Source organism: Indicator indicator, chromosome 5 (assembly GCF_027791375.1).
Source record: "Indicator indicator isolate 239-I01 chromosome 5, UM_Iind_1.1, whole genome shotgun sequence".
Lineage (NCBI taxonomy): Eukaryota > Metazoa > Chordata > Aves > Piciformes > Indicatoridae > Indicator > Indicator indicator.
Window position 1 is genome coordinate 38,541,525 of NC_072014.1, and position 17,872 is coordinate 38,559,396.

At 46.6% G+C, this 17,872-nt stretch overlaps 1 protein-coding gene across 2 annotated transcripts in view; it reads left to right on the forward strand.

Moving 5' to 3' along the window:
• The window catches only part of STAM2 (signal transducing adaptor molecule 2), a 30,450-nt gene that overhangs the window by 3,955 nt on the left and 8,623 nt on the right, over nucleotides 1-17,872 (forward strand). For both annotated transcript variants that reach the window (XM_054381518.1, XM_054381517.1), the window contains exons 2-7: nucleotides 4,957-5,041; nucleotides 8,648-8,723; nucleotides 10,200-10,295; nucleotides 13,681-13,827; nucleotides 16,629-16,698; nucleotides 17,369-17,555. In XM_054381518.1, coding sequence (XP_054237493.1) covers nucleotides 4,957-5,041; nucleotides 8,648-8,723; nucleotides 10,200-10,295; nucleotides 13,681-13,827; nucleotides 16,629-16,698; nucleotides 17,369-17,555 — 661 coding nt within the window. The remainder of the gene's footprint in view (nucleotides 1-4,956; nucleotides 5,042-8,647; nucleotides 8,724-10,199; nucleotides 10,296-13,680; nucleotides 13,828-16,628; nucleotides 16,699-17,368; nucleotides 17,556-17,872) is intronic.

Sequence of the window (17,872 nt, forward strand, 5' to 3'; positions counted from 1 at the left end):
CCAGGCTTGAGACAAGGAGTTTCCATTAATCCCTCCCTTGTCTTGTGATGTTTTTCACAGAATCACAGAAACATTGAGGTTGGAAAAGACCCTCAGGATCACCAAGTTCAACCAATAACCCTACTCTACAAGGTTCACCCCTAAACTATTTTCTTGCAGTCTGCAGATGTCTGACAAATGGGATTGGTTAATCCTCAGGTTATTGAATTGAACTCAGGCAATTGCAAGAAGTTCTTTTGATATTCCACTTCACTACAATTAATTCTTTTAGAATATAATATTTGGAGTGACCTGTTTAAGGACCTGGGATCATTGTGAATGATTATTATAAATCATTTCTAGCAAGGATCAAGTGGACTACACAGCATTGCTGGATGTGCAAGTCCTATGACTCCAGTGTCCCTGTGTCTGCAATCACTGATTAAATCAAAGCTAGAATGGTCTAATTTGCTTATACAAAGGCAAATTAAACAAATGAAGATGTTGGGGATTGAGCATCTGGCTTTCAACTATGGTTCTGCTTTATCTCCTGAAAACCAGAAGTCTGGAGCACTCCTCAGTTTTGTTCATCTTTCACTTTTCATGTATGTTTTTTTTATACTGTGTTGTAAAAGTTGAAATATTTATTTGCAGACAAGAATTTACTTGAGGGGGGCAAAGCAGCCTCCAGAAGGGGAGTCCTGGGAAGGGGCTTTTGACAAGGGGCAATGACTTTGAGCTGGAAGAAGGGAGATTTAGACTGGAAGTTAGGAAGAAATTCTTTACAGTGAGGGTGGTGAGAGACTTGAACAGGTTGCCCAGGGGGGTTGTGGATGCCCCCTTCCTGGAGGTGTTCAAGGCCAGGTTGGATGAGGCCTTGAGCAGCTTGGGCTGGTGGAAGGTGTCCCTGCCCATGGCAGGGGAGCTGGAACTGGATGATCTTGAAGGTCCCTTCCAATCCAAACTATTCTATGCATCTATGAAGTGACTTTCGTGATCACTCTTTAGCAAATACCACATCAAATTGCAGAGTTTTGTGCTAAATCAATGCCTGGATGCTTATTTTCTAGCACAAAAATAGCACAGGTGGAAGAAAAAAATGTTCTGTTCTAGTGCTTTTATCTTTTTATCTATGTTATTTGGCATTGCTGGCAAGTGTGCCCAAAGGGAATGCAGGACTGAAATAACCAAAATTGTGCAAGTTTGAAGGTTGTGTGTGGTGGGAAGCACAGAGGTAGAGGTGTCATCAGCCCAGGGTTGCTGATTTGGCTGTGTCAGTGTCAAGTGCTGGCTGTTTAGTGGGATTTGGATTTCCAGCAGGAGCAGTCACTGGGAGATCTCTGTTGTGGAACTTCTGGTGGGAATCAAAACGTCACGTTGGTTCCCTTGGCAGAGATTTCCACCAAGCTTTTTGGGGTGCCCTGGTGATGCTTGAGGGATCCTGGGAAACTGTGAGCTTCCTGCAGTTCCTTTTCTTAGAATTGGTTTGGTTGGAAGAGCCTTTTGAGATCACCAAGTCCAACCATGAGCCTAGCACTGTCACCACTAAACCATGGCCCTCAGCACCACACCTACACAACTTTGAAACTCCTCCAGGGGTGGGGACTCCACCACTGCCCTGGGCAGCCTGGGCCAGGGCTTGACCACCCTTTAGGGAAAGAAATTGTTCCTCATATCCAAGCTAAACCTCCCCTGTTGCAACTTGAGGCCATTTCCTCTTGTCCTGCTGTTCTGTCAGACTGACCCCACTTCAAGACAAGGTGATTCAAGTAGGAGATAAATCAAGAGCTACACACTCCTTGCCCCAGCACCACTGGTATACTTAAAACCAGGGGCACCTAAGCCTCCCCTTTCTTTTCTTCCTCTGCATCTTCATGTGGGTATTTTAAGATGCCCCCAGTTGTTCCAGCTGATTTCCTTGCTTCTTGCAATGTGTTCTGAAGGGTCAAACCCTGAACACAGATCCTAGCACAGCTGCAAGAACCCTCACACCTGCATTAGAAGTGGGCTGTGGGGCTTCTGTATTTGCAGAACTGAGAGCACCCAGCATTGACAATGCAGCAGGCTTGGAGAAAGGAAAGCTGCAAGGCAGGGAGGCTGCAAGCTTTGCTGCTCTCTGCAGGTCTGTAAGAGGCAACATGGAGGAGCACACTTAAATTATCACTTAAATTGTCTTGACTCTATTCCAAGATCTTCAGAGACTGAGGACTTTGAAAAGATGTCAGCAGGGAGGCTTTTGACAGTTGCCACATGTTGCCCAGTTGCAGTCCTCATGGTGTTGTGGCTTTCTTTCTGTTTTGATGTTATTTATGTCTATTGCTCATCCCCTGCTCGTGGAAGAGGGGAAGATTTTTAGTGCTGCAAAGAGTGATCCTTGGCTTCCTGTCAGAAACAGCAGTCCTTCTGGTGGGTGCAAAGCTGGGCATGAGCTGGGCACCATGTGGGCCCAGCCCCAGCTGTGTCCTGGGCTGACCCTCGGCAGGGAGGGGATTCTGCCCCTCTGCTGTGCTCTGCTGAGACCCCCCCTGCAGTGCTGGGGCAGCTCTGGAGTCCTCAGCACAGACAGGGACCTGATGGAGCAGGGCCAGAGGAGGCCACAGCAATGCTGGGAGGGCTGGAAGCCCTCTGCTGTGAGGCCAGGCTGAGAGAGTTGGGCTTGTTCAGCCTGGAGAAGAGAAGGCTGCAGGGAGACCTTCAATGCTTTAAATTGCCTTTCAGTGCTTAAAGAGGCTGCACAGAAAGCTGGAGGCAGGCTTGAGCAGGGCCTGTTGTGACAGGACAAGGGGAGATTGTTTGAACTCAAAGAGGGAGATTCAGACTAGCGAGAAGAACTGTTTGACACTGAGGGTGGTGGGATGCTATCCCAGGTTTCCCAGAGAGGTAGTAGATGTCCCATCCCTGGAACCATTGCAGGTCAGTTTGGGGCTCTGAGCAACCTGCTCTGGGTGCAGATGTCCCTGCTGAGTGCAGGGGGGTTGGCCTAGATGACCTTTAATGGTCCCTTCCCACCCAAACCATTCAATGATGTGTGCTGGAGGGTGCTGAAGACCTTGGCCTTAGCCTGCTGTGGTGGATCATTACCTTCATTCACGACAGTGGTTTCAGGCAGTAGCTCCACAAGAATGTCTTCTGTTGGCAGTGAGATCACTAAACAATTCCCATTCCCTTCCCACCTGCTCCTTTTTAGTGCCATCTCCTCTCTTGTGTTGGCATCAGGTTTTGTGCAGCTGCACAGCAAATCGGATCAGGGAACAGATCCAGTTCAACATGATTAATTGAGGGGTTTTTAATTCTTGGTGGCTTTTTAAAAATACACCAAGCAGCTCTAAAAAGGACCATATTTTGCTTTTGTTGTCATTCCTAAAGAAGTAAGCTCAAGCCTAGTGTTCCTTCATGAATTGGAAGACTACCGAGTAGAAGTCCTAGTAATATTTTTTTTCAAGTTGATGTTCTCTTTGCACTGAAAAAAAACAAACCCAAAAAGCCTTGCAGAATGCATCTTCCCACATCTGTTTTTTTTTTTTTTTTCCTGTTCAAAGTCCATCCCTCAGCATCTGTGATGTAGTTTTACCCTTCATGATTCTTCTTCAGCTACAGCTCATGTTAAGTAAAAAAACAAATGCTGTGAAATTTGTCATGCTGGCAGGGAAGGAAAACTCAGAACTTGTAGGAGTTTGTTGTAGGGCAGCTTTCATCTTCTCACCAGCTCCTAGATTCAGGCTGAGTAGGTCCAAGAGGAGGGAGTGTGTTTGATATGGGTCCATAGATGAATTTGGAGGAGAGGAGGAAAGGCATGGGAGCTGTGAGTAAGTAGTGTTAGGGTAGCCATGCTGTTCTTCAAGGTGTAGATGCTATGGGGTTGAGAACTTCCCAGTGAAGCCTGGTGAGCGTTCAGCCTTCATGCTGATGGTGGAAGAGTTGATCAGGGCAGCATAGGCTATCTCCTGCCATGGCAGGCAAAGCTGATGGTGGTCTTGGTGGGGCTGTGAGCTCTAGATGAGTGGTTGGACTTGATGATCTCAAAGGTCTCTTCCAACCTCAACAATCCTGTGGTTCCTCTGAGTCCATGAAAACTTCAGCCTATCCTCTGGCAAGTGATTCTGAGTCTTGTGTAGAAGACAAACGTGACACGTATGTCAATGTGTCACTTGGGGTGTGTTCAGTAGAGTGTGGCCAGCAGGTTGAGGGAAGTTCTCCTGCCCTCCTCTGCTCTGGTGAGGCCACATCTGGAATACTGGGTCCAGGTCTGGGCTCCCCCGTTAAGAGAGTCAGGGATTGACTGGAGAGACTTCAGGGGAGGCTGTGAAGATGCTGAGGGGCCTGGAGCATCTCTGAGAGAGACCCCCTGTACTGGGCACTGGTGAGGGCACACCTCAAATCTTGGGTTTGGCTTTGGATCCCTCGCTCCAAGAAGGTCATTGAGGGACTGGAGCAGGCGTAGAGAAAGGCAATGAAGCTGGTGAAGGGTCTGGAGAACAGGGCTGGTGAGGAGCAGTTGAGGGACCTGGGGTTGTTTTGCTTGGACAAAAGGAGGCTCAGGATGATAGGAAACAGCCTTGAGATTAGGGAAAAGGTTAGTATAAGAGTGGTCAGACAGGCTGCCCAGGAGGGAGGTGGAGTCACCATCCTTGGAGGTGTTCAAAAAAGGGTAGATGTAGTGCTGAGAGACATGGTTTAGTGGTGGACTTGGCAGCACTGGGTTAAGGAATCAACTTGATGGCCTTGGAGGTCTTTTCCAGCCTGAATGACTGTGAGTTACAACATTAGACTTGTACAGTTGTTTATATTTTTAGAACCTTTAAATATTTACCACATCTGTCAGACCAGTGCTGCAAACTGCATGTAACACTTCAGAAGGCAGGAAGAATTTGTGCTGATCTGTAGGAGACACTGACAGCACTTTGTAGGTGGGGTCTCTATGGCTTAGTGTCTGGTGTCTAGAATTTGAACTTAACCAATCTTGGTTTTCTTTTCCAGAAAAAGCTACAAATGAATATAACACCAGTGAGGACTGGGGGCTTATCATGGATATCTGTGACAAAGTTGGGAGTACTCCTAATGGGTAAGGATGTATCTCAGTGTTAAAACAAGGAGTTTGTTCAGTGGAGGGGAACCTTATCAAGTTCAATAAGGGCAAGTGGAGAGTCCTGTCCCTGGGGAGGAATAACCCCCTGCACCAGTAGAGTAGAGGGGTGACCTGCTGGAAAGCAGCTCCACATAGAAGGGCCTGGCAGTGCTGGTGGACAGCAAGTTCCCTCTGAGCCAGCAACGTGCCCTTATGGCCAAAAAGGCTTATGGTCTTGTGGGTGTGTTCAGAAGAGTGCAGGCAGCAGGTCAAAGCAAGTTGTCCTCCCCATCTACTCAGCCCTGGTGAGATCACAAATGGAGTCCTGGGTGCAGTTCTGGTTTCCCCAGCTCAAGAGAGACAGGGAACTACTGGAGAGAGTCCAGTGGAAGCTGCAAAGATGCTGAGGGAGCATCTCTGTGAGGAGGAAAGGCTGAGAGCCCTGGGGCTGTGGAGCCTGCAGAAGAGCAGCCCCAGAGGGGAGCTGAGCAATGCTCAGCAAGAGCTAAAGGAGCTGTGGGGGGCAAGAGGCTGGGGCCAGACTCTGCTCAGTGGTGCCCAGGGACAGCACAAGGGGCAATGGGCACAAACTGGAAGCCAGGAGGTTCCATCTGAAGATGAGGAGAAAGTTGTTTGGTGTGAGGGTGCAGGAGCTCTGCAGCAGGCTGCCCAGAGAGGTTGTGGAGTCTCCTTCTCTGCAGAGCTTCTAAACCCAGCTGGGCTTTGTGATCCTGGGCAAGCTGCTGTGAGTGCCCCTGCTTTAGCAGGGGGGTTGGACTGGATGATCTCCAGAGGTCCCTTCCAAGCACACCATGCTGTAATTCTGTGTGATTTCACATTCCTGTGGAGAAGAATCCTGGTTCAGAAAGAACACATCTCAAAATGCTCAGTGCAGTCAGCTCTGCAAGAAGCTCCAGCAATGTGGCACTGCTGCAAAACTCTACAACTGTCTGGAGTTGGCTTGGAAATTCTTTGAAAGACACATTCCAAGAGGGTTTCTAGTAGACGAGTTTGTAGAGCTGAGTGCATTCCAGTTTTGATGGGAGTGCTGCACAGCAGACCAAGTTATTCATATTTAATGGTCTTGCATAAATTTCAAGGAGGAACTGTGCCAGTTGGAAAAACTTGAGCTGTGTTCCTTGCAGAAAGGGATCTAGCTAAGACAGTTTGCTGTGTGAGGAGAAATTTGTCTGTGTTTGTTCATTAGGGAAAATGGGATTGAGCGAGGAGAAAAGGGGAAAAATGGGATCGAAGCACAGATTGGTTTGAATCACTTTAGCCTGAGTGATAATCACAGAATCATAGAATTGTATGGGTTGGAAAAGACCTCCAAGATCATCAAGTCTAACCTTCAACCCAGTACCACCATGGTCATTAAACTGTGTCCATACATTTCTTGAGCACCCCCAGGGATGGTGACTCCACCACCTCCACTGAAACAAAAGTGGATGTTTGGTGATCCTGTGATGGCTAAAAGCATCTGCTGAATTTTAGGGTCATCATTCACAACAACCCCATGAATGCTCCAGGCTTGGGGCAGAGTGGCTGGAAAGTTGCCTGGCAGAAAAGGACTTGGGGCTGCTGAAGATGAGCCAGCATTGTTCCTAGGTGGCCAAGAAGGCCACCAGCACCCTGGCCTGGATATAGTGTGGCCAGCAGGAGTAGAGAAGTGATGGTGGCCCTGCACTAGGCACTGAGGAGGCCACACCTCAAACCCTGGGTTGAGTTTTGGGCTGTAAATTGGCTGATGCAATAGCTTTAGTACCAACTGCTCCACCACTCCCAGTTTGCTACTCCCTGTCATGCTGAGTTTGGTGGTGATTTAAACACCACTAGAGAAGTAAGTGTGGGTTTACTCCTGACAGTATGTTTGCTCATAGTTAACATACAAACAACATGGCCAAGCTTGTTGTGAGCTAGATATTTATTTAAGAGTAGGTGGCAATATTTATTATTTTTGGAAGCTGGCTCTTAGTAAAGGTCAGGAGGGAAGAAAACTATACAGAAATGGAATAAAATATGCAGAGTGGTGGCATTTGATGTTCTTTTGGTGACAAAAACACCCAACATGTTTAAGAAAGGTCTCAAAGGACAATTCACACTCTTTCATCAGGCCTGAGAATTCCCAGAGTGAACAGATTTGTTGTTATTCCCTGTGGGAGGTAATTAGCACAAAAAAGCCATCCCAAATTCTCAGTGTAGTCCTATTAAATGTTACCTATCACTGATGCTATCTCCAGATAACAGCTCCAAGATCATTGAAGAATTCAGCCTATGCACTAATTCAGGTTTACTTCAAAGCTTAAAGCATACTTAATTGCTTAAAAAGATCATAGAATCGTTTGGTATGGAAAAGACTTCCAAGATCATCCAGTCCAGCCTTCAACCCAACACCACCATGGCCATCAAACCATGTCCCCAAGTGCCATGGCCACAGGTTTCTTGAACACCTCTAGGGATGGGGACTCCACCACCTCCCTGGGCAGCCTGTTCCAATGCTTAACCACTTTTGCAGCAAATAAATTGTTCCTCATGTCCAACCTCAACCTCCCCTGTGGCAACTTGAGGCCATTTCCTCTTGTCCTTTCACTTGCTATTAGGGATAAGAGACCAACCCCCACCTCACTCCAACCTCATTTTAGGGAGTTGTAGGTCTCCTCTCAGCCTCCTCCAGACTAAATGACCCCAGTTCCCTCAGCTGCTCCTCACCAGCCCTGTTCTTCAGACCCTTCACCAGATTCATTGCCCTTCTCTGGACCTCCTCCAGCCCCTCAATATCCCTCTTGGAGTGAGAGGCCCAAAACTGGACCCAGGATTCAAGATGTGGCCTCACCACTGCTGAGTACTGGGGGACAGTCGCTGTCCTGGTCCTGCTGGTCACACCATTGCTGATCCAGGCCAGGATGCTGGTGGCCTTCTTGGCCACCTGGGCACAGCCTGGCTCATCTTCATCTGCTGTCAACCAACGCTTCCAAGTCCTTTTCTGCTGGGGAACTCTCCAGCTACTCTGCCTCCAGCCACTCTGCCTCCAGCCCTTGTAGTTGGTGCATATTCTTACTGCTCTTTTAAAGGATGAACCTCCTTAGTAGAGTAACATTTAGAGAGCTACTCCTGATCTTTATCTCAGATTTTGCTGAAGCAAATCATAATATCTCCATATTAGTATTTCCAAAATGGGATCCAAGAGCTGGCAGCCTCTGAGCACAATTATAGCATGCAATCCATAGGGACCCTTTACAGCAGGTAGTAAAAGAAGCATTTATTTCATCATTACTGCTCCTCATTCTCTTTTTATTTATGTAGACATTTATTTCATTGGCTATTTCAAATCCATTTCCTCAGCTTAATGCCCTTTATGAGCTGTCAGCAGTTTTGTAGGAATGAATACAAAATGCTGGTGTGAAATGAGTCTGTTCCACTCCAGTCCACATAAAAGAACAAAAAAGAAAGATGATAAATGTTTCTTTTCCAGGCTGTTTCTGGGAAAACTAGGTGAGGTTGTACTGATTTGGGTTTTGTTTGCTTGCTCAGCTTGGTATGGTTCATTCCACAGATGATGTTGGTCACATTGCTCACTAAGGGTTTGCTTTGTCTCTTTTTCAGAGCAAAGGATTGCCTTAAAGCCATCATGAAGAGGGTAAACCATAAAGTTCCCCACGTGGCTTTGCAAGCACTTACAGTGAGTGAACTGTCTCTCCTCTCTTTTACAAAGCTTGGTGTTCTTTTATGTAATGCAGCTGTTAAATCTGTACTGATCAATTAATACCTTCAGAGACCATAGAACCATGGAATTGTTTGAGTTGGAAGAGACCTTTGAGGTCACGGAGTCCAACTGTTAATCCAGCACTGTTAGGTCACCACTAAACCATGTGCCTTAGCATCACATCTACATGGCTTTGAAACCCTTCCAGGGATGGGGACCCTGCCACTGCTTGGGCCAGGGCTTAACCACTCTTTCAGTGCAGAAGTTTCTTCTGTTGTTCAACCTAAACCTCCCCTGGTACAACCTGAGGCCATTTCCTCTTGTCCTATTGCTTGCTCCTTGGAAGAAGAGCCCAATCCCCACCTCGCTCCAGGGAGTTGTAGAGAGGTCTCCTCTCAGCCTCCTCTTCTCCAGGCTGAACAACTCTAGGTCTCTCAGCTGCTCCTGACCTGTTCTCCAGACCCTGCAGCAGCTTTGTTGCCCTTCTCTGGACACACTCCAGCCTCTCGATGTCCTTAATGAAGTGAGAGGCCCAGTACTCAAGGTGTGGCCTCACCAGTACTGAGTACTGGGGGATCATCACTGTGCTGGTTTGAGGCCAGCCAGAACATCTCTTGCCCCGAAAGGGACAAAAGAATGACACACACAAACGGATTGGAGAGTGATGGAAAGTTTAAATGGAAAAGCAATTGGTGAAAATACAGAAAAACCACACAGCATAGTGGCAAAGAACATCCTAAAGCATACAGAGTCCCTTACATAGTACCCAGAGGCTTCCAATCCTTCCCTTCTCCCACCTGAGGGTCTACCCAAACCCCCAGGGCTCTTCCTTCCCCCCCCTCCCACTGCTAGGCAAGTCTCAGGCTGGCCAGGTCTGAGACTGCCCCCCCTCCATTCTCCTCCTGGCATTAGGCCTTGTCAGGCCTAAGAGGCCTTGAGGATACTCCCCCGGCATTACCCGATAAGAGAGGACATCTCCCATGGGAGCAGAGAGGGAAGAAAGAGGAAGAGAATGACTCTGCAGATGGCTTTATAGGGTGCAGGATTTATGGGTAGAAATACGCCGTTTCCTGTGTCCACCCCTGTGGGTGGGCACCCAGGACACCAGAGGTGTACCTCATGCACCCAGCCCAAACTGCCACAATCACTGTCCTAGTCCTGCTGGTCACACCATTGCTGATCCAGGCCAGGATGCTGGTAGCCTTCTTGGCCACCTGGGCACACACTGACTCATCTTCCACCACTCCTAGGTCCTTTCCCACCGGGCAGTTTCCAGCTATTCTGCCCCAAGCCTGGAACCTTCATGGGGTAGTTGTGACCCAAGTGCACAGCACCCAGCACAGATCTTCAGTCAGGGTCTGCACACTGAACAGAAGATCCAATTGAACTCTTCGTATTTGCTTTCATTTTGCCTTCTTTTCAGTGTTTTCACCACTGTGTTTCTGTTGTCAGCTTTTAGGAGCCTGTGTATCCAACTGTGGAAAAATCTTCCACTTAGAAGTCTGCTCTCGTGATTTTGCTAGTGAAGCTCGAAGTATCATCAATAAGGTAAATTTTTATCACCTCAGCTGCTTGTTTTGGTCACTTTGATTGTCCCAGCAGAGCAGTGAAGTGTCAAAGCCTTCCATATTGTGCTGTTCCTAGTTTTGGTGCAGTTGCTGATACTGCTGCTTGGTTTTTTTTACTATGAGAGTAGAATGGATTAAGGAAGTTACAGGCTGATAGATAATATCTACCCCAAATTTTTACATAGTTATACGAGCAATTTTAATTAAAACCTGTGATTTTTTTTTTTTTTCCCCTAAGCCCTAATTAATTTGATAATGGGGAGGGCAGCTTTTGAAGAGAGTTTTGATTTGACTTCAGCCCATGAATTTAATTCAAGGGCAAAGGCAAAACCAGGAGAAAGACTATGTTTTCACAAGGAAAAGTATAAAGCCTTCAAACTTGATTAGTGTCCAAAGATCCTCACAATGCTGAATGAAGAGATAACAAAGAAGAGAAAACTGAAGCTGTTAGGGTCAAGCAGCTGATGGGATCTAAATCACAGATTCATAGAACACTTTGTGTTGGAAGGGACCTTCAAGATCATCCAGTTGCAGCCCTCCTGCCATGGGTAGGGACACCTTCCACTAGACCAGATTACTCAAGGAGGAGAAGTTGTCCTTCTGGTTGTGCAACTGCAGCTGGTGAGCACAGGAGAGCAGCAACAGGCTCCAGAGCCCACAGAATCCAGCATGGTGGGGGTTGGAAGGGACCTCAAATGTGGGTGTAATGAACTGGGTAAGCAAACAGCTCTCTCCTAATGATTGCTCCAGCTGCAAACAAAAATGGCTAATGTGTTAAAAAGAAGAAGTTATGGCTAATGGGTTAAAATAAAAGTTAGTCCTCAAATATAAGGGAGGCCTGGAATCATCGGAGGTGGAGCAGAGCAATTAAGGAAACTAATAAACTTGCTGAGAAGACAAATGAGTTCACAGCGCTTCGGTTCCTCGCTTTCTATGGAAAAATAGGTCTGGAAGACCTCCCCTTTGTTCTCATTAGCCATGGTCCATTCTGAAATAGAACACTGACCTTCATGGTCTGACAGTGCTTGTGGATGTGAGAACAAACCTTTAATCCCACTGAAGAATGGCTGAGTGGAGCAGAAGTTGTTTTGTTGATGGGAAGTGCTGATGTTTTCCCCTCTTCCCTGGCCCACTAGGAGGAACAATCTTCAGAGGGCAGATAAAATTGTTTTTTCTCCCTTTGTTCTGTAAGGAAATGAGTTCAGATGAGTGCAACAAATGTCTTTGTGCTGGTACTGAGCCTATCAAGTCTTCTTGCAATTAAATGCCCAAGTTTGTCAGCATTCTTACTGTTCCAAAAAGATCTCAGGCTCTTAATCCAGCCAAGTGAAGCAGATGTATGTGAGCCCAGCAGTGCCAGGACCCTTGTTCACCAGCTATCTTTCCATCAACAAAACCAGGAAGTGTTTGGAGTCTCAAATGCTTTGGTTTGTGTTTTATCATGGAATCACACAACTCTTGAGGCTGGGTGAGACCTCTCAGATATCAAGTCCAACCACTCTCCTAGAGCTCACAATCTCACCACTACTGCTAACCTACCACCATTAAACCACATTCCTCAGCACCACATCCACATGGCTTTTAAATACCTCCAGTCATGGTGACTCTACCACTTCCCTGGGCAGCCTGGTCCAGCCTGAGAACCCTTTCTGGGAAGAAACTGTTCCTGTTGTCCAACTTGAACCTCCATTGACACAACTTGAGGCCATTTCCTCTTGTCCTGTCACTTGTTGCATGTGAGAAGAGACCAACTTCCACCCAGCTCCAACCTCCTTTCAAGGAGTTGTAGAGAGCAATGAGGTCTCACCACAGCCTCCTCTTCTCCACACTAAACACCCCCAGTTCCCTCAGCTGCTCCTCACCAGCCTTGTTGCCCTTCTCTGGACCCATTCCAGCTCCTCAGTGTCCTCGGAGTGGGGTCTCAGACCTGCACATGTGTTAGCTGCTCTGCTGAAGAGTTGTTCTTGCTCCAATATTTTTTTTAGGGCTAGCACAGCCTTAAGCAGCTGATGCTTAATGTTACTGAGGTTTACTCTGCAGGGTATTCTTTAGCCATACAGTAGAGTTTGTCCACATAACAAACAAATATCTTGGTGTCCCTGTACCTCAGCTCCTCATTCAGGAGCTAATAGTACCAAGTGTCCCATCAGCTGGTTCACACCATGCATAGTGAATCATTCTTTGTTGGCAGAGAATCTCAATCAAGGAGACATTTATGGATATACAGAGATCAGGGTTTGGGGAGATCCTGCCACATGAGAAGTCAACAGGGAGAAATGTGACTTCTGAGAAGACTGCAGAGGTCATAAGAGATAGGGAAGATAGGGTCTTCAGTGGTTGGGACTGGAGTAATAATATAAACTAGAAATGATGAAGAGAAAAATGGAGGGGAGCTAACACAAAAGTACAGAGAAGTTGATAGAAAGCCTTAAATTCTCCAAAATTATTGAGCTGGGAACATGGCTAACATTTGAAAAGTCCAAAATGTTGTCAGTCAGTCTTTATTTCTTTTTTTTTTTTTCCTTTCCTCAATCACCTAAAGTTGACTCCACTGAAATAACAGCAGAATAGGTAGGTGAGCTGCCTGCACCACCTGAGCTTTGGCTGTGCAGGAGGATTTGCCTCAGAGGGTTGCTCTTAGGGTTGAAGGAGCCCTCATTTAAAATAAGGAGGTTTTTGGAAGACTCAGGGAAATCTGAACTGCCTGGGGTGTTGATCCTGGGAACTGCTGTGCCAGCTTTCCAGTGAAGGGCTGGTGCTCCAGAAGCTAAGCAGCAGAATTGGTGTATAAAGGATGATATATTCTAGGCTATGTTTTTCCAAATGTTTTTAATTAAGCTAATTACAGAATCCCAGAATTGTCAATGTTGGAAGGGACACCAAGGATCATCTAGTTCCAACCTCCCTGCTATGGGCAGGGACGCTTTCCACTAGATCAGCTTGCCCAGAGCCATGTGCAGCCTGGCCTTAAAAACATCCAGGGATAGGGCTTCCACCACTCTCCCTGGGCAGCCTGTTCCTGTGTCTTGCCACCCTCATGGAGAAGAACTTCTTCCTAAGGTCTAATCTAAATCTCCCCTTCTCTATCTTGGATGCATTCCTCATAGTCTTGTCACTACCTGGCATCCTAAAAAGTCCCTCCCCATTTTAGTCCCTTTCAGGTACTGGAAGGCCACAAGAAGGTCTCCTCGGAGCCTTATCCAAACTGAACAACTCCAGCTCTCTCAGCCTGTCCTCATAGGAGAGCTGCTTATTAATTATTAAGGATGTCTATAATAAAATGCTTTTGGTTACAAAGTTTTACTGAGAAGGAACAAGTCTTTCTGAGGTACAAGCATCCCTTTCTACACAATTTTGTCTTTCAGGCTCATCCAAAAGTATCTGAGAAGCTAAAAACTCTAATGGTGGAGTGGTCAGAAGAGTTTCAGAAGGACCCACAGTGTAGTTTAATATCTGCAACCATTAAATCTCTGAAAGAAGAAGGTGTCACTTTTCCTGCAGCTGGATCACAGGTAAGAGCTGATCAAGGATCCAAGCTAATGTCAGATTCAGTGTTGCTGGTGGTGAACAAATGAGAGACTCACACAGAATCACAGAATGTTAGGGGTTGGAAGGGACCTCCAGAGATTGAGTCCAAACCCCTTGCCAGAGCAGGATCACCCAGAGCAGGTCACACAGGAACACATCCAGGTGGGTTTTGAATGTCTCCAGAGAAGGAGATTCCACAACCTCTCTGGGCAGCCTGCTCCAGGATGCTGTCACTCTCATGGTGGAAAAAGTTTTTCCTTACGTGCCTGTGGAACCTCCTTTGCTCCAGCTTGCAGCTGTTGCCCCTTGTCCTATCATTGAACATCACTGAGCAGAGCCTGGCTCCATCCTCCTGACACTGCCCTGCTCATCTTTATCAACATGACTGAGGTCACCCCTCAGGCTCCTCTTCTCCAAGCCCCAGCTCCCTCAGCCTTTCCTCAGAAGGGAGATGATCCATTCCCTGCAGTGTCTTCGTGGCTGGACTCTTTCAGGCAGTTCCCTGAGGTCCTTCTTGAAGTGGGGGGCCCAGAAATGGACACAATATTCCAGATGCAACCTCTTAAAGTGAGATCTTTTGTACTTTGATCAGAGGAGAGTAAGATCCTTGGGTTAGTTTGGTTGCCTTCTTGTGCTGAGGTTCATCTATCTTTATGTCCTTCCTAAGTACAAGAACAACAGTTTAAAGGTTATTTTATGATGCCTTCAGGAATTGTTTCACTTCAGATCCTTCTTCTAATCATTTTTAGACCTTCATTGAGCTGTCAACCACCTTAACTTCAAGCAATTCTACGCCCACACTATGTACTCAGTGTTTCATGGTTCTCATTGCTGTCTTGGAACACACACCTTCATTTTCCTTCACTGAGCCTCACAAAACAAAGGGCAGGTCTGTAACAGAGGCATTTTGGAATGTGAGCTGTGCTCTGCTTTCCTTTGCCAAGTCCCCACTTCTCGTCCCTGTCAGAATCTGTCCTGCCTCTGCAGTGCTCCAATCCCTAACCTCACCCTTTGTGTTTTCCTTCTGGTGGTGTGCCATGCCTCATCTTCTGCTCTGTTTTGTTTTTTATCTATGCCTCATTGTTACTCCTTCTAAATATTTTCCTGTTAATTCTGAATCAAGTGAAGATCAGTCCTGAAAAGCAGAACTTCAGCCCCTTTTAGGTATTCCTTACATGAAGTTTACTTTTCTCTATATTAAACACAGAGGGATTGTCATTTTTTTTTTCACTTCTCAACCTTTTTCCTTCCTCCACAAAGATGTTTTCAGTTCTAAATCTAGGATATGTGTTAAAGCATATGGCAGGAACATGGAAAGATCTACAGCACTGGCAACCAATTAGGCTTCCTTTCCTTCACATACAGGGAAAATGACATCTTGGTGTTTTTTACCTCATACACTTCAAACAGGCAGGGCTGAGCTTTCATGATGTGCTGCTGGAAAGCAGCTCCATGGAGAAGGACCTTGGAGTCCTAATGAACAAGAAGGTATCCATGGCACAGCAATGTGCCCTTGTGGCCAAGAAAGCAAGTGGTCTCCTGGAGTGCATTCAGAAGAGCATTGCCAGCAGGTCTAGGGAGGTGTTCTCCCCTTTTACTCTGCTCTGATGAGTATTGTGTCCAGTTCTGAGCTCTCCAGTTCAAGAGAGACAGGAACTACTGGAGAGAGTCCAGTGGAGGCTATGACAGTGATAAAGGGACTGGAACATCTGTCTGATGAGGAAAGGATGAAAGACCTGAGGCTGGTTAGTCTGGAGAAGAGCAGCCTGAGAGGGGATCTTATTAATGTTTATAAATATCTGAAGGGGAGGTGTCAAGAAGAAGGGGCCAGGCTCTTTTCTATGGTGTCCTGTGATAGGACAAGGGGCAACACTCACACTGGAACCCAGAAAGTTCTACCTCAACATGAGGAGAAACTTGTTTGGTGTGAGGGTGCTGGAGCCCTGGAACAGGCTGCCCAAAGAGATTGTGGAGTTTCTTCCTCGGGAAACTTTCAAGACCCATCTGGATGTGTTCCTGTCTGACCTGGCCTAGGTGATTCTGCTTTGGCAGAGTGGGTTGGACTCGGTGATGTCAAGGGTTGGAAGAGACCTCTGACCATTCTCTGACTTGCACAGAATTGTTTTGTAGGACCATTAGTAAGTCCTAAACACAGCAGTGCCTGAAACTTCCTTCCTGGTATCTGCAGGAAGACTTCCTTTCTGGAATGATGTCACTCTGCTGTTGTGTGGACTTGTTATTTAAGTCAGCAGCTTCCAACTTGATCTACATTTGCTCTTCCCTCCCATCATCCCACTAGCAGAGATAGAAAGATGTCTTTTTGTTCTGCTCCAGAGACAGACCTCCCTTTTCAGCAAGGCCAGCTGCTGCTCAGTAACCTGGGTGTTCACAGGTGTAGGTCTCCAAAGAGCTTTTCTTCACTTTGGAAGGGAGGAGTAGAGGACAAAGGTGGAAAGAGCAATCATTTCAATGAGCACTCTCACTTTAATAAACACCACTAAAATAATTACTTAGTTATTTAAACTAAAGCTGGTGATTTTAATTTGTTCTTTGCTGTATGCTGTATGCAAAACAAAACAAAATGTGGCTGAGGTTCTAAAGAATGTTTGTGGGTTGTTTGGTTGGATTTTTTCTTCTAGAAGGTGATTTTGATTCAGTACTGAAATGCTGCAGTAAGCAGTGAACCAGAAATCAAATTATTACTAATTTTTTTTAAGTCTGTGATTACAGAGCTCTGGGTTTTTGTTTGTAACCTCAGTTTGTTCTGTTCCTAACACGTTTGCAGGCTGCCACAAATGCTGCTAAGAATGTTTCAGCCTTGAGTAAGAACAAAGAAGATGAAGATATAGCTAAAGGTAAATTGCTAGTCACAGCCTTGGCTTAGTCTTGTGCTCAGAATCTCAGCATGGTGGGGGTTGGAAGGGAGCTCTGGAGATCATCCAGTCCAACCCCCTGCTAAAGCAGGAATACCCACAGCAGCTTGCCCAGGATCATAATGGCCAGGTGGGTTTGGAAGCTCTCCAGACAAGGATATTCCACAACCTCTCTGGGCAGCCTGCTGCAGGACTCTGCTCAGCGCATGGATCCAGCCTGGCCAGGTCCCTCTGCAGAGCATTCTACCCTCCAGCAAATCAACACTGCCACCCAATTTGGTGTCATCTGCAAACTTGCTGTGGGTGCATTTCATCCCCTCATCCAGAACATTAAAGAGAACTGTCCCCAGCACTGAGCCCTGGGGAACACCACTGGTGACCAGCCACCAACTGGAGTTAGCTCCATTCCCCACCACTCTCTGGGTCCAGCCATTGGCCAGTTCTTAACCCAGCAAAGCATCCACCCAGCCAAGCCATGAGAACCCAGTTTCTCCAGGAGGATGCTGTGACAAATGGTGTCAGAGGCTTTACTGAAGTCCAGATACCATCCACAGCCACTTATGGCCACCAGGCAAGCAAACTGCCTCTGTAGTCAGGATTAACAGACATGAACTTCCTTTCTGGTTTTTTTTTTTTCCTCCCCTGCCTGCAGCTATCGAATTGTCATTGCAAGAGCAGAAACAGCAGCAAATGGAAACCAAATCCTTGTACCCATCTGCAGAAATTCAGCAGAACAACCAGAACTCCAGGAAGGTCCGAGCTCTCTATGACTTTGAAGCTGTGGAGGACAACGAGCTCACTTTCAAAAGTGGAGAAATCATTTTTGTTTTGGATGACAGGTAGGGCAGAAGTCTTCATTTACAACTCTTGTTGTCTTAGGCTGGCACATTTGTCCCGTGAAGCCTTTTTTTCGCCCTGCAGTTGTCACTCTAGCTTCCCTCAAATCCTTTTATCTTGTGCTACTCTTTCCATAGCCCAACTTTTCTACCTCAAACCACTCATGGTGCACTGTATAAGGTTGGGTATCTCATTCTGTGGTGCAGCCCCAATTTGATTGTGCCTTTCAAGATGTTAAGTGACTTATAATGTATGTGATAAGCAAATAGATTTCACACCACAGTGCTAAATCCCAGGTAGCCCCAGAAGTTGTCCAATC